The sequence below is a fragment of the Garra rufa genome, chromosome 24, assembly GCF_049309525.1.
Source record: "Garra rufa chromosome 24, GarRuf1.0, whole genome shotgun sequence".
In the NCBI taxonomy this organism is placed as follows: Eukaryota; Metazoa; Chordata; class Actinopteri; order Cypriniformes; family Cyprinidae; genus Garra; species Garra rufa.
The window spans coordinates 26090136-26106397 of record NC_133384.1 but is presented as its reverse complement, the minus strand read 5'-3'; the positions used below and the strand labels follow the sequence as shown (position 1 = coordinate 26106397).

The following is a 16262-nucleotide window of genomic DNA, read 5'->3' as shown; positions in this document are numbered from 1 at the left end:
CACATGGGCTAACCCACATGGGGCCGGTGTGGGTTTTCTGTGGGCAAGCCCATTGCGGGCTTTCCCTCACAAACCCCGATTGGGCCCCTAAAGGGCAAAACTGCTGTGGGCCCCACATGGGCTAACCCACATGGGGCCGGTGTGGGTTTTCTGTGGGCAAGCCCATTGCGGGCTTTCCCTCACAAACCCCGATTGGGCCCCTAAAGGGCAAAACTGCTGTGGGCCCCACATGGGCTAACCCACATGGGGCTGGTGTGGGTTTTAGTGTGGGCTTGCTCTGCCCGCACTGTCCCACAGAAAACCCGCAGTGGGCCCGCACGGGCATGTTTGCTGGGCAACTATCTCCGGTGTCCACTCAGCAAATTCATGCGTTTGTGCAATTTTCATAAATGGATAACTAAGACTTTAAACGAATTAGGCTTTTAAAGTGACCGGATTCATGTGACAGCTCTTTGTTTACAATGTTTTTTTATAAAGCCAAAGTTCAGCCTAACTTCCGGGATCTGGAATGAACGATGAATGTGACAGGTGTAAATGCGGACTAAAAATGATTACAATAATCGCGCACTGATGAATACATAATATATAAAAGATTCAAGACATATTTCAAGGTAGGAGCAACTCGAGTCATTCAACAATTCTGACTGAATGGTTTTGTCCTGTTCCACCGACGAGCAGGATATGATAAAGTAAACAAAGTTTACTTTAACAAGTAAATAAATCGATTGTCATTCATATTGTTTTAAATATTAGTGTATTTGTTTTTCAGACTAAAAAAGGAAAGAACATCCTTTCATAATTTACCTGCAGATAAGCGAGAACTTCTTTTAAGAAGCAATGGATTCAACAGGTATGTTATCTGAAAGCGGGAATCCCTGAAGTCTATTAAAGCATGTCCGGGTCATATTAAACCCCCTAAAGTCTTATATATGTTTATATAAAATATCTATCTATCTATCTATCTATCTATCTATCTATCTATCTATCTATCTATCTATCTATCTATCTATCTATCTATCGTTGAGGTCAAAAGTTAACATACACCTAGCAGAATCTGCTAAATGTTAATTATTTTACCAAAATAAAAGGGATTTGTTTAGTACTGACTGAATAAGATATATCACATAAAATACGTTTACATATAGTCCACAAGAGAAAATAATAGTTCAATTAATAAAAATGAACCCGTTCAAAAGTTTCCTTTGTCCAGAACAGTTAAAATACCTGCTGTGCTTCAGAAAAATCCTTCAGGTCCCACAAATTATTTGTTTTTTTAGCATTTGTGTGTATTTAAATCCTTTCCAACAATGACTGTATCGTTTTGAGGTCCATCCTTTCAAACTGAGGACAACTGGGGGATATGCAACTATTACAGAAGGCTCAAATGCTCACTTATGCTTCAGGGTAAGATCAGGGTAAATTGAACTTATTTTGTCTTCTAGGAAACATGTATCTTCTGTAGCTTCTGAAGGGAAATACTAAATAATATGAAAATAAGAAAAATGTACATATCTTCATTTGATTCAAAAGTGTTCACCCCCTGACTTTAATGCATCAGTTTTCTTTCTGGAGCATCAGTGAGCGTTTGAACCTTCTGTAATAGTTGCATGTGAGTCCCTCAGTTGTCCTCAGTGTGAAAAGATGGATCTGAAAATCATGCAGTCATTGTTGGAAAGGGGTCAAATACACAAAAATGCTGAAAAACCAAAGAATTTGTGGGACCTGAAGGATTTTTATGAAGAACAGCAGGCAGTTTAACTGTTCAGGACAAACAAGGGACTCATGAACTATTACTAAACAAAAAACACAGCTGTGGATCATTCGGGTAACAACACAGTATTAAGAATCAAGTGTATGTAAACTTTTGAATGGGTATATTTATAAATTCAGTTCTTAATTTCTCTTGTGGACTATATATATATATATATATATATATATATATATATATATATATATATATATATATATATATATATATCTTATTCAGGCCAGTACTAAATAAAAAATAACATGCATTTTGTATGATCACTCTTATTAACATTTTGCAGATTCTGCAAGGTGTATGTAAACTTTTGACTTCAACGGTATATTTAGTATTTGTTGTATAAACAAACATAAAAGTAAAACATCAGTAATGATAATTGTATTGAAAATATATAATAAAGTGAAAATATAGTATCTCTATTATTATTTTGGTGTGGAACCATAAATTCATTTTGTCATTACATTGCAGAGTCAAACAAAGGGAAGGAGAGCGTTCAGAAAAGATCTCCTCTCGATCTGATTATGAACCAGTTTCGAAGGAAAGCCTCTTTTACAGAGAGAAAGAAACCGGCTGTGGGCCGCCTCTTCCGCCCGTCAGAGAGCAGTGACAAGAAAAACGTAGGCATACCTGAAGTGAAAGAATCAGACACCAGTGACGGAAAGGAAAATAATGAGCCTGGGAAAGGTGGGCATCAGATGCTTTCAGAAGACTCGACTTAATACAAATATAGATTAACAAACCCTTTTTTTTTCTTCAGAGATCAATAATACGGATGACGAAACCGGCTCTGTTGTGGGCTGGGGTCGGGTGAAGCAGTTCGTTCAGAAGCTTGGGAAAACCCCTCACAGTCAGAATCTGAGCCTGAGCCACTGTGATCTGACAGCGACAGATGTGGTGGAACTAGGTGGGTGTTGTGACATACAGTTTTTCTCACAGTGCAATAATATACACAAGACAGGATCTCCAATTTTTGTTTTGACATTACCTCAGCCACCTTACTGCCATTTCTGGCTCAGCTGGAGGTGATGGATCTGTCCTGGAATGATCTGGTTGGAGGCTCCCTGAAGGCACTGACTGCCCATCTGCAGCATGTAGGGAAACTGAGAGTGCTGAAGATGTGCAGCTGCAGATTAACAGATCAAGACCTTACTGCTCTCGGTACAGGAAGTATTCATTTATTATGATGACTTAAAGGAATAGTTCACTCAAAAATGACAATTCTGTCATCATTTACTCTTAATGTTTTTTTAAACTAGTAGGCCTATGACTTTCTTTCTTCTGCAGAATGGGAATGTTACCAACACTCTTTACAAAAACACAAAAGAAGATATTTTAAAGAATTTTGATGAGCAAATTTCAGTTTCTATTGACCTACATTGTATGGTCAAAAAATATAATGGAGATCAATGGGAACCAAAACACTTTGATTACTAACATTCTTCAAAATATCTTCTTTTGTGTCTGGTGAAGAAAGAAAGATTTCACACAAGTTTGACATAATGACAATAAAAAAAATAAAATAAAAAAAAAAGACCTCACAAAAATGCTGAATTGAGCAAAACTTAACTCATACATGAGCTAAAAAGCTACATTGCTTTTTCAAAAGTTTGGGATCAGTAAGATTTTTTATTTTTTTTTAAAGATGTTTCTTATGCTCATCGAGGCTGCATTTATTTGATCAGAAATCTAGAAAAGGCAGTAATATTGTGAAATATTATTAGAGATTAAAATAATGGTTCTTTATTTGAATATATTTCAAAATATAATATATTCCTGTGATGCAAAGCTGAATTTTCAGTTTTATAATCAATGTTGGAAACAGTTGTGCTGCTTGGTCCGTGTATCATCTGATCATTCAGTTATTCCACTTAATCTGGCAAACGAAAAATAGGCAAAACAGGTTGATATTTCATTTTTGGGTTTTTCTGAATGAGCCAAAACATGACAGCTGATTTCTTTTTTCCGTTTTTCAGCTCGAAACCAAAAAGCTCCTTTGATACTTTGCTCACCTTCTCTATAAAATGTATTCGTTGTTTTAAATTAATCATTACTATTAATAGGCCTAACTTAGGATGTTTTTATTAAATTGTGATGACATAATACAGCTTCTGTCGTATTAAAAACATTTCATGACCTGACACCCAATATTTTTTTCTTACCTAAAAAGACGGGTATATAATGCGCATTGTCAACAAATTACACTAACCAGTCTCTCCAGGATTTCACGATTTTTTTTTTTAATTTATTTATTAATAATTAGGATATCACATTATCATCCCCCCGGCAAACCGCACCCATAAATCGCCCCCATCCCCCCGGCAAATCGCACCTATATATAGCCTACAATATTTATTTATTGCTATTTTCCATCAAGTCAAAAAAAGAGTATGATTTTAATGTTTCTGAATAAATTATATTTTGTACATACATTTTGACCGCTCCCAGCACGATTAGACGCGCAAAAAAAAAGTGCGGCTGGCATGACGTGTATTTTCTACATATCTTTACATTGTGTACCACAAATGATGACAGGCTTTTACGTCGCTATTCATTGCGCATGCGCAAAGCTAAAAATAAAGAAAAACGTAATTTAGCCGTATTATTTCGTTGTGGTTTTCCTGTTTATTGGATTTTGGTTTCGAGCTGAAAAACGGAAAAAATAAATCAGCTGTCATGTTTTGGCTCATACAGAAAAACCCAAAAATGAAACATCAACCTGTTTTGCCTATTTTTCGTTTGCCAGATTAAGTGGAATAACTGAATGATCAGATGATACACGGACCCTGCTTAATATTTTGTTGGAACCTGTGATACTGTTTTTCCGGATTCTTTAAATAAATAAAAAGTTAAAAAGAACAGCATTTATTTAAAATATAAATCTTTTGTAAAAAACATTTGTGGTCAGCAAATTTGTATTCTTTCTTTTTTTTAAAGAAATCAATACTTTTATTCACCCAAGATTGTGTTACATTAATAAAAAGTGATAGTAAAGACTTATTTTGTTGGGAAAGATTTCTATTTTAAATAAATGCTGTTGTTTTTAACTTTTTATTCATCAAAGAATCCTGAAAAAAGAAAAAAAAATATTAAGCAGCAGTTTCTAACATTGGTTTCTGAAGGTTCATGTGACACTGAAGACTGAAGAAAATTCAGCTGTGCATCACAGGAATAAATTATATTTTAAAATATATTAAAATAGAAAACCAATATTTTAAACTGTAATAACATCTGTATTTTTGATCAAGTAAATGATGAGCATAAGAGAATTCTTTAAAAAACTTTAAAAATCTTACTGATCCCAAACTTTTGAACAGTAGTGTAAATATACACACATTTCTTTGGAAAATCATATTAATTCCAACCTGAATTCTTGAAATTGGTCTAATTTAAGACAGAAACAATTTTGAACAATTGACAAACCTCTTCTAAAATGATATTCCAGGTGAGGCTCTTGACTGCATTCCTCTAATAGAGGTGCTAGATTTGTCCTGGAATGTTGGCGTCGGCGCAGGAAATTTCAGACACTTCGCAGAACACCTCCAACCTCAAAGCACACTGAAAGAACTCCGCCTGGTGGACTGTCAGCTCTCTGAGACAGACATTACAGCTCTGAGTACGACACGTTTTGTATAAAACTCATATAAGTGATGGTAATTTGGAGTAGAACCTCCAACTATTCCAAGGCAGGATTTCATATGACTTTGAAGACTATGAAGTTTAATTTTTGGGGCAGTGGTGGATAATATATGGAGGTGGATAAAATATAATACCAGTAAAAACTTATGCTTTAAGCAATAGTTCACCCAAAAATGAAAATTCTGTCATTAATTGCTCACCTTCATGTAGTTCCAAACCCGTAAGACCTTTGTTCATCTTTGCACACAAATTAAGATATTTTTGATGAAATCAGGTAGAAAAGTCCATGTGACATCATTGGTTTAAACCGTAATGTTATGAAGCTACGAGAATACTTTTTTTGTGCGCAAAGAAAACAAAAATAAGTTTATTCAACATTTTTTTCTCTTCCGTGTCAGTCTTTGACATGCGTTCACTAGAGTACCACGATAATGTCAGATAAGATATAGAGTTTAAATAGGTTAGAGCTCAGTTTGACATCATTATGAATTATTAAGAGTCAGCATAGTCAAACTGAGGAACATATTACTTACATTTTTTGTTGGACTACACAAATTTAGTGATTTGTTAACTTGAGACTTGCTCTGACTTGATCACTAAATCATTTGGTAACTGATGCAGTCAGTAGCTGATTTATCAAATAAACGACTTAAAGAGGTTTGAGAACCGGTTAAATTAGTTAATAAAACAGTCAAGGCTTTCATTTTCTGGATATTATTCTTGTAATTCATCTGAATAAAAAATAAAAAAGGTAATTGCAACTTTTTATCTCACAATTCTGACAATTCTGAGATATAAATTCGCAATTGCAAGTTAAAAAGTCAGAATTGTGAGAAACTCGCAATTCAGGGAAATTAAGTCAGCGATATTTACTCGCAGTTGTGATTTTTAAAGTCATAATTGTAAGATATGAAGTTGCAAATGTTGAGTATATCTTTTTATTTAATAAGTATATTAGTATATGAGTTTATTTAATGCAATTCTGAGAAAAAAAAGTTAGATTTGTGAGTTTTTATCACTCAATTCTGACTTTAGAACTTGCAATTGAGTTTATATAATGTAATTTTGGGAAAGAAGTCAGAATTGTGAATTTTCATCACTCTGACTAACTCGGAAATTTTGAGTTTTCATCCTTCAATTCAAACTTTATAACTTGTAACTGAGTTTATATAACGCAATTCTGAGAAAAAAGTCAGATTTGTGAGTTTATATCTTGCAGTTCTGACTTTATATATCACAATTCTGAGAAAAAAAATGTGAGTTTGTATCACGCAGTTTTGAGAAAAAAGTGAGAACTGTGAAAAAAAGTCAAAATTACTTTTTTTAAAAAACTTATTATTTAGTGGCTGAAATGGGCTATATATATATCAGATACAGTAACAAAGTAAAAAATACTTTAGTCCGCCATTGTGTTTGAGTGTATCAACTGGGAATTCAGCTTAAGCTCATTCAGAATAAGTCTACAATGCGCTAAGAATGGTTACTCATCAATTTTCTTTAAAATGCACTATTTTTTTTCTACAGGTGAGGCTCTTCCCATGTTATCTAGTTTGGAGGAGTTAGATCTGTCTAATAACAAGCTGCCAATCAAGGCAATGGAAAACTTCACCTCCTCTCTAGGCTCAACTCCACAACTGAAGACACTAAAACTAAGCATGTGTGGACTCACTAAAGACAGCCTCAGTATTCTAGGTATGAAAGCGTTGTAAAAAGTCCTACAAAATATACCTTCAATGGACTAACATAGAAACACAGCTACAAACTACGAGCACAGACTCTGATTTCAGTGATAAATGTGATCCTGGACCACAAAACCAGTCTTAAGTGGCACAGGTATATTTGTTGCAATGGCCAACAATACATTGTATGGGTCAAAATTATCGATTTTTCTTTTATGCCAAAATCATTTGGATATTAAGTAAGGATCATGTTCCATTTTCTACCATAAATATATAAAAAACTAAATTTTTGATTAGTAAAATGCATGGCTAAGAACTTCATTTGGACAACTTTAAAGGCAATTTTCTCAATATTTGGATTTTCTTACACGCTCAGATTACAGATTTTCAAATAGTTGTATCTAGGCCAAATATAGCCATATCCTTTCATATAATGTATACATTTGAATAGAAATGTGCCCTTATGACTGGTTTTGTGGTCCATGGTCACAAATGAGTAACCATTTTAATTATAATACTACTTTTGGAGAATAATGAATTTGTTTTGTGAAATGATAAAAGGACAGGCATTCAGATCCATCTCTGCGCTAGAGCACATCGATCTGTCGTGCAATAAGGAAGCAGGTGGAGGTCTCACCACACTGGCCACTAACCTAGTTCTTCTCCCACACTTGACAAGTTTGGACATGCACCTGTGTTGTCTGACAAAGGAGGATGTGTCAGCTTTAGGTAAGACTATTTGTCACTGTTGATTTTAAGTTGAAATTGTTTGTAATGTTATTTTAACTTGCTTTCTCAGTCCAGGCAGCTCCATCTCTCAAAGAGCTCAGAGAGCTGGATTTGTCATCTAATAAAAGTGTTGGAGATGCACTCCAGGATCTTCTGCAAGCCCTCCCTCTTTCTCAGATAACCAAACTTCCACTAAACAACTGTGCGTTAAGCACACATGCATGCCATGCTCTGGGTATGAAACAATACAGTTTCAAAAAATTTGTTTTAAGCAAATAGATTTTGAAAAAACAAATGTGTATAATGTATGTTTTTTGGTTTCCTCACAGCTACCGCAATGCAGATGCTAAAACAGCTTGAAAGTCTGAACTTGTCGTGGAACAAGTGTGTGGGGGAAAATCTGAGGCAATTTCTGGAGCCTTTGCAGCCTGATTGCAAACTACAGGAACTCAGACTGAGCAGCTGTAATTTAACCACTGAAGATATGCTACATCTAGGTCAGTTCTGGTCAAAGAGCTTTCAATTCATTACATTAAAGGGATAGTTCACTAAAAAAATTAAAATTACCCCATGATTTTCTTATATTCAAGCCATACTAGGTGTATATGACTATAGTCCTGGCTCTTCCAAGCTTTATAAGGGATTCAGTAGCCAAGAAAGTGCATCCATCCATCATAAAAAGTGCTCCACATGGCTCAGGGGTGTTAATAAAGCATACAACAGTTAACAAAAGCTAGAGATTACAGTTTTAAATATGCATATCTTTCTTACACAAATGCATCAGTTTGCTTCAGAAAGTCTTTATTAACGCCCCGGAGCCGTGTGGAGTACTTTTATAATGGATGGATGCACTTTACTGCACTTCAAAATTTCAACAGCTGTTCACTGCCATTATAAATCTTGGAAGAGCCAGGACATTTTAAATAGAACTCAGATTGTGTTAGTCTGAAAGAAGAAGAGAGTGATCTTGAGAGTGAGTAAATCATGTGGTCAGTTTAATTTTTGGGTGAACTGTCCCTTTAAGGCTGGAATACACTACTAATGAGACTTTTGCACTGTTTGTAAACTTGCAGAATCTGCTTGCCAGCTTAGAGTTCTGTCCCATCTGAAGCAGCTGGATTTGTCCTATAATGGCAGCGTTGGCGATGGTGGTTGGACGTCTCTTTTTGGCAAGGCTGCTGCTCTGAAAGGACTGGAGGAGCTGGATATCAGTCTGCGACCTTCTGCATCCCTCTCTGTGTCTCCCTGGCTGCCCGCGTTGTTGGAGGCCCTTCCACAGCTCTCGTCCCTCACCCGTCTGTCTCTCCAGCACTGGGCTCTGAGTTCAGCTGAGAGAGAGAAGCTGGAAAAAATTCTTAGCAAGAAGAATGGCATCCTGGAATGTGACAGGCTGGCCACGCCCACGCCAAAGGCTGCAGGTTAATGAGAAGCATTTCAACTGCTTTGACAATTATGGTTTTCCAAGTTACTGAAAATGCAAATCAAGATGTTACTGAGAATGCAATGATTGAAATGCATTCACCTATTACATAGTTTCCTTTGACCTATTTTTTTTTAAACATGTATTCATGAATCACATGAATGATTGTATAAAAAGAGGATTTTTTTATCATCAATTTAAACCATGGAAAATTGAAATTTAACTTGTTAACACACATATCCGAGATTTCTGAAATGCCTAAAATGCCCTGGTTTTATTACAAAATGTATCATTATATACTTAGACCTGCATTAAGATACAGAAAATTTCATTTGTGGGTGTAATATCCTGTAAGTGTTGATTGTTTGCACTACAGTAGAGATTATTCTTGTCGGACAAGAATTTACACTATTAATCAAATGTTTTTGAACACTAAGATTTTTAATGTTTTTTAAAGAAGTCTCTTCTGCTCACCAAGCCTGCATTTATTTAATCTAACGTACAGCAAAAACACTAACATTTTGTCATATTTTTACTATTTAAAATAACCGTTTTCTATTTGAATATATTTTAAAATGTAATTTATTCCTTTGATTTCGAAGCTGAATTTTTAGCAGCATCACTCCAGTCATATGATCCTTCAGAAATCATTGTAATATTCTGATTTGCTGCTCAAAAACATTTATTATTATTATTTTTATTATGTTGAGTAGATTTTTTTCAAGTTTCTTTGGTGAATATAAAGTTCAGAAGAACAGCATTTATCTGAAATAGAAATCTTTTGTAACATAATAAATGTCTTTTTACATCACTTTTGATCAATTTGAAGCCTCCTTGCTAAATAAAAGTAATGATTTCTATGATTTATTTAAAAATAAAATTTTAAAAAATTATACTAACTCCAAGCTTTTTAATGGTATAGTGAATAATGTTACAAAAGCTTTTTATTTCAGAGATCTTTGGATCTTTCTACTCAAAGAATCCTGAACAAAATGCACTCAACTGTTTTAAATATTAATAATAATAATAAAAATGTTTCTTGAACAGCAAATCAGCTTATTTGAATGATTTCTGAAGGATCATGTGACACTAAAGACTGGAGTAATGATGCTTCTTTAAAAAAAAACATTAAAATCTTACTGTTCAAAAACTTTTGACTGGTAGTGTTGATTTACAATTTATCATCATTTTATTTATTTTCTTCTTTCCTCAGTTACATAAAACATTGTTTGTTTGACTGAATTTGTTAAATCAAAATCTCTCAGACTTTTTCCATCCTGACAAAACTGTGGGAAAATTAGCATGTGACACCGAATACAGTGAAGACTAAGTGTCAGCGCAAATCATTTACATAAATGACGTGTTTTTCGCAGACATCATGGCAGCCTGTGACATTTCCAAACACTGGACACATGGACAAAAAAAGCTGTAATCAAAAACACTAACTTTGTGATTAATTTTAATAAATTCAAATGTAACCAACTGTGCTGTGGATTACTGTGCTTGCCAGCCACTGAAAAAGTAAAAGTTCAACAACAACAACAACAAAGTCACAATCAAGTTTAGTCTAAATGTGTCTTACTCTGAAGCAGCAGTATACTTTTGGACAAAACCGATAATCGTGAATCACGAGTCTGGGTAGATCTGCAGAGCTAAAGAATCTGCTGCCATCAGGGCCAGAGCTGAATTACTTGAATCTCCATCTTCCCCATATCTGGATGTCCAATAGTAATTCCTGCATAAACCATGAGACGCTTCTGCCAAGAAAACATGACTGTCCACCTCATAGGGAGAAACATCTGTGTGCTCCTCCAACAGCCGCCCGCTGCTCATCAGCTCAGAGAAAGCCTGATTATACACGCAGAGAGAACATCAAGACAATTTAATGACCTTTCGTATGCTATTTGATCATTTAGAGATTTGTGGAATCTCACCACACAAACTGGCTCCTCAAGTTTGTTCCCCCAGATGTAAATGTGTGAGAGACAGGAATTCACTTTCATCGCCTCATTGAGGGACATTAGACCTTGCTTTCCAATGTTGTTGCTGGTAACAGACAATCTAGGAGTGAAAAACAATGAGATAAGTTGGACAGCATAGACAAATGATAGTTTGATTTATAAAACATGCATTTTAGATTAGACACTAACGCTTTGAGTTTGCTGTGTGGCAGCTTGATAGCTTCACTTAGATACACCGCACCGTCATCCTCAATGCGATTGGAAGAAAGATCTAGGATCTCCAAAGACGGATTTTGTTTTAAAACTTCTGATAAGCATTTGGCTCCATCACGTGTGATTCTGTTACTGTAAAAAAAAAAAAAAACACAATACAGAAATTATCATTTCTCTTATGATTTTTCTATCCACCTTATTCTTCAGCGTAGAAGTAAGCCTATAGGTGAGACTTCTGGTTCAATAGCCACTATAGAGAAATAATGAGCAGAATAACAACATGCAGTAAACGGTAAAACTGTTTGCACTACAAACCAGTGTGTTCATAATTACAATAATACATTAAAATAATATGGTAAACACCCCAATTTGCCTATCAAGCAGCAAAATGAGCTGTTTCATACAGCCAAAAATAGCTGGATGCGGATGAGACCAAAAGCCTGACCCTTAAAATTTACAAATGGCCCACTCTTCCAGGAAGAATGAGGTGGATAGACATAACTGATTAATTTTACACTAAACTGAATCAACATTGAACATAAATCAACCAATTTAAGCTGAATAATGATACTATTGTCTTCGTAGAGCTGCTTTGCAGCAGAATTTGACTCATATTTGATGAAGTCTGCATCATTGGGTCAGTTGTTTTTTCCTGTTTATTACTCTAAAGCTGCTTTGAGACAATCTGTATTGTATAAGGCGCTATATAAATGAAGGTGACTTGACTGTCCTTTGTCTGTGGAGCACAAAAGAACTCATGTCTGAGTTGCTCTGTGTCATACAATGATAGCGGAAAGCCGTGGTCGCATTCCACTTTCATTGTATAAAACAAACTATGATAGCTATGATTTGCTTTCCAGAGAAGAAAGTCAGTCATTCAGATTTTCAAAAGACACAAGGGTAAACAATAGAGTGGTTTTTACGATACGTCATCAATCGGCCATATTGGCAGCACTAAACATAACCAATGCCACTGAACAGAACAAAACATGTATATTTTGCTGATTATTGCTGCTAAGTATGTTCAATTATTGTCATGTTTTGGGCTGTACTAATCGGTCTGACAGTAAAAACCATTCAGAGTAATATAGTGCCAAAAGTTATAACAAATCAAGGAGATGACTGCAAAAAACTGTCTGAGGAACAAAAGGCGTTGACCAGGATTTCCAGAATCTTGACAACATTTGTCGTTCTAATCACTTCCGGTCAGATAGGTGAAATATTAGGCTTATATCTTAATAAATACTGCTTGTACGTATCTTTACCACCTATTAACTTTAGCATGTCAAAATATTGCACCCTTTCCTGCTTACTTAGTCCTTCTCTATATGATTTACCAGCTTCCACACATTATTTCTGTGGTTTAGACAGCATAAATTAGCAGAACAACATATTCAGTAGTACATTAACGTGCAATTAATGCTGTTGTTTACATCCAAGTATCGCCAATATGGCCAACATTCCAGGTGACCAAACCGTTTTGCGTGTGTATGTGAACCATCCCTCTAAGATCATTAATTAGACACTTGTGTGAGTGTATACCAGCGGAGATCCAAGTAGCGTAGAGAGATGTTTAACTTCAGTGCTTCGCACAGTCTTTCCAAACCAGTATCAGTCATGCCGTGCTTTCCCATGTGCAGCTCCCTCAGTGTCTTATTCACCACCAGCATCTGTGCCATATGGACTGTTGTTTCCTCCTATCATTTAAAATTAGTTTTAGGCATTAGAAAAGGCTTTTATTAAAAAAGTGGGCATACTGAAAACATACCTGAAGACTGAAAAGAAGAGGTCGGCTAAGATTAATAGCACGGATTCTTCTGTTGTTCTTAAGGACGATGGCAAACGCTATTACACTTTGTGTAGCCTAGTATATAAACACAATACTTTAATTGAAATTTAAATTATCATTATATTGTGGCTATATTTATGTTTAGCTCACTTACCAGATCACAGTCTGAGATGTCGATTTCTTCTAAAGTTGTGTTGATCTGCAACATAGCAGCCAGTTGCATGGCACCTTTGTTTCCAATCTTATTTCCCGTCATTCTGAGCATCTTCAGATTTTTATTTTTCTGTAAAATTGACGAAAAGTACATGCTCCAATTGTGATAAACATTGGAATTAATTTAACACCTATAATTAAAATACAGATATTTAATGTGAATTAGCCACACTTACGTGCAAACTTTTTGCAATCACTTCTGCACCATCGACCTCAATGTTATTACACATTAGATCAAGAGACTGAAGGGACTCACTCTCCTGTTAAAATTACAATATTCATTTAAAGTCTGACAAGCTATAAAGTGTTAGTTGATGTCAAAAGTTTATATACACCCTTGCAGAATCAGCTAAATGTTTTTTTTTTTTTTTACCAAAATAATAATAGTAATAAATAATAGTTGAATTTATAAAAATGACCCTGTTCAAAGCATGCTTGATTCTAAATACTGTGTTGTTACCTGAATGATCCACAGCTGTTTTTTTTTTGTTTAGTGATAGTTCATAAGTCACTTGTTTGTCCTGAACAGTTAAACTGCCTGGTGTTCTTCAGAAAAATCCTTCAGGTCCCACAAATTCTATGGTTTTCCGCATTTTTGTGTATTTAAACCCTTTCCAACAATGGCTGTATGATTTTGAGATCCATCTTTTTACACTGAGGACAACTGGGGGACTCATATGCAATTATTACGAAAGGTTCAAACACTCACTGATGCTTCTGAAGGAAAAACAATGCATTAAGAGCCAGGGAGTGAAAACGTTTTGAATTTAAGGGTAACAAAACATTTAAGCATTTAGGCACAAAATTCTACAGTCATTGTTGGCAAGGATTCAAATACACATAAATACTGAAAAACCAAATTTGTGGGACCTGAAGGATTAACTGTTCAGGACAAACAAAGGACTCATAAACAACAATCACTAAAATAAAAACAAAACAGCTGTGGATCATTCAGGTAACAACACAGTACTAAGAATCAAGTGTATGTAAACATTTAAACAGGTTCATTTTTATAAATTCAACTATTATTTTTTCTTGTGGACTATATGTAAATGTCTTTTATGTGAAATGTCTTAATCAGGTCAGTACTAAATAAAAATCAACATGCATTTTGTATGATCCCCTTTATTGTGTAAAGGTAACATTTTGCAGATTCTGCAAGGTGTATGTAAACTTTTGACCTCAACTGTGTAACCTTAAAATGAGTCTTTAGAAACACTCTGATGACATACCTGAATGAGGTGTGCGACATAAACAGCTCCTTCATCTGTGACACTGTTGCATCTAAGGTCTAAACCTGCAATTTTCAGTTAATTACCAAATCATACTTTTAAAATTACTTCATTCAGGTTACATATACTTGCAAATATGTCTACTAGTTTATGATTGGCATGACCTAAAAGTGCTCTGGGCAGAACAAGTTAATATTTACCCTTTATAGCCGAATTTCCCTCGAGTGTTTTTGACAAGACCAGCATATCGTCATCTGACAATCTGTCTCCATGCTTCAGTTGCTCATTACCGGTTAGTTTGAGAAAGCCATCACTGAAATAAACAAAAAACCATTAATTCACAGTGAAGTCGAACGACTGCTCCCACTTCATGCTATATTATATACTTGCCAAACCAACCTACTAATGTTGTCTTCGAAGACTTCCAAAACACATATATTTGGAGGCTGCTGAAGTTCAGCGCATATAGATAAATATCGACTCTTTAGGTCCTCCATGTTTTACGCTTTAAGTTGTTAAGGCAACAGAGGCTAATTCCATGCCTATATAAAACGCAACTGCGCAATGGCGACATCTTCAGGTCGAAGATAACGGTTATCTCGAATGAATGAATAAATGAAATGTACAGTCAAACCAAAATTTATTCAGACTCAGACACCTTCAACACTTTTCATTATATCAGTTTACTCGCTGTAGTTTAGAAAATGGTAATAAAATATGACAAGAAATCTGCGTCAGAACAAACTCATCTTGATAATGTCAGATATCTTTGACAGAAAGGTATGTAATGGATTACAATCGACCAAAAATTCAGACAACTGTATGACAATATTCACACAACTATCAGTACTTTGTTGACCAATATTACCAAGCAATGCTTAATTTTGTACAGTCTGTGAAAAAAAAAAACTCTTAAGCAAACCATGGTCAGGTAGAAGTGTCTGAATAATTTTTGGTCCTAGATTTGTATCAACTTAAGAATGTTTGGGTATAATATATGGTTTACTTTATTTTGCTATCCTCACTTGTATAAATGAACTATAGTGCCCTGCACCCACTTGTTAAAAAATTATATCTGGTGTCTGAATAATTTTTGGTTTGACTTCATGCATATGTGTGTGTGTGTATAAAAAAGATATATAGAAATGTGGTTAAAGAAACAACATTCTAAGTCATCGAGAATAGGAAAACATCGAGAAACATACCTATTGAATCTTTCACAAAATATTTTCTTTATAAACGTGTTACAAAAGTATTCAAAATATGTAAATGATGTGTCATATATCCACTAAAATGTAGGGGGAAAAAAACAGTACTCACATTCTGAAGGAATTGGGCCTTGAAAGTAGTATTGGACCTATAATAATAAAAAGCTAGTCATCTGTAAATTATATTCATTTATATAAATATAAAGAAATGGACTGTTTCTGAATTCAGATTACCTGAGATCAAGTTTAAATATATTACCTGATATCAAGATGTAAAACCCAACAGGAAAAAAAACTTTTTTAAATACTTGTAGGGAAGGTAATGTCATAACTTAAAAAAAAAAAAAAAACATAAATATAAGGTAAAAACAAACCCAAAATAGAGAAGTTCTTGTAAGTTCAACACTCTTCATATTA

The 16262-nt window shown here is 34.8% G+C and overlaps 2 protein-coding genes across 2 annotated transcripts; one reads left to right on the top strand and one right to left on the bottom strand.

Moving 5' to 3' along the window:
• The first annotated feature begins 503 nt into the window (after positions 1-503).
• lrrc31 (leucine rich repeat containing 31) lies at positions 504-9702 on the top strand. Its single transcript, XM_073830969.1, has 11 exons — positions 504-611; positions 770-850; positions 2234-2449; positions 2523-2669; positions 2756-2923; positions 5208-5378; positions 6926-7093; positions 7642-7809; positions 7880-8044; positions 8139-8306; positions 8883-9702. Exons 2-11 carry the CDS (start codon positions 838-840, stop codon positions 9230-9232), a joined length of 1734 nt encoding a protein of 577 aa, XP_073687070.1. The 5' UTR covers positions 504-611; positions 770-837; the 3' UTR covers positions 9233-9702.
• A 139-nt stretch (positions 9703-9841) lies between these two features.
• On the bottom strand, positions 9842-15140 carry lrrc34 (leucine rich repeat containing 34). The gene is made up of 10 exons (XM_073830970.1): positions 15037-15140; positions 14838-14950; positions 14638-14702; positions 13582-13665; positions 13347-13475; positions 13172-13267; positions 12946-13100; positions 11380-11535; positions 11164-11290; positions 9842-11077 (listed from the first exon to the last, which is right to left on the bottom strand). The coding sequence occupies exons 1-10, from the start codon at positions 15132-15134 to the stop codon at positions 10856-10858; spliced, it is 1245 nt and encodes a 414-aa protein (XP_073687071.1). The 5' UTR covers positions 15135-15140; the 3' UTR covers positions 9842-10855.
• Between the last annotated feature and the right edge of the window lie 1122 nt (positions 15141-16262).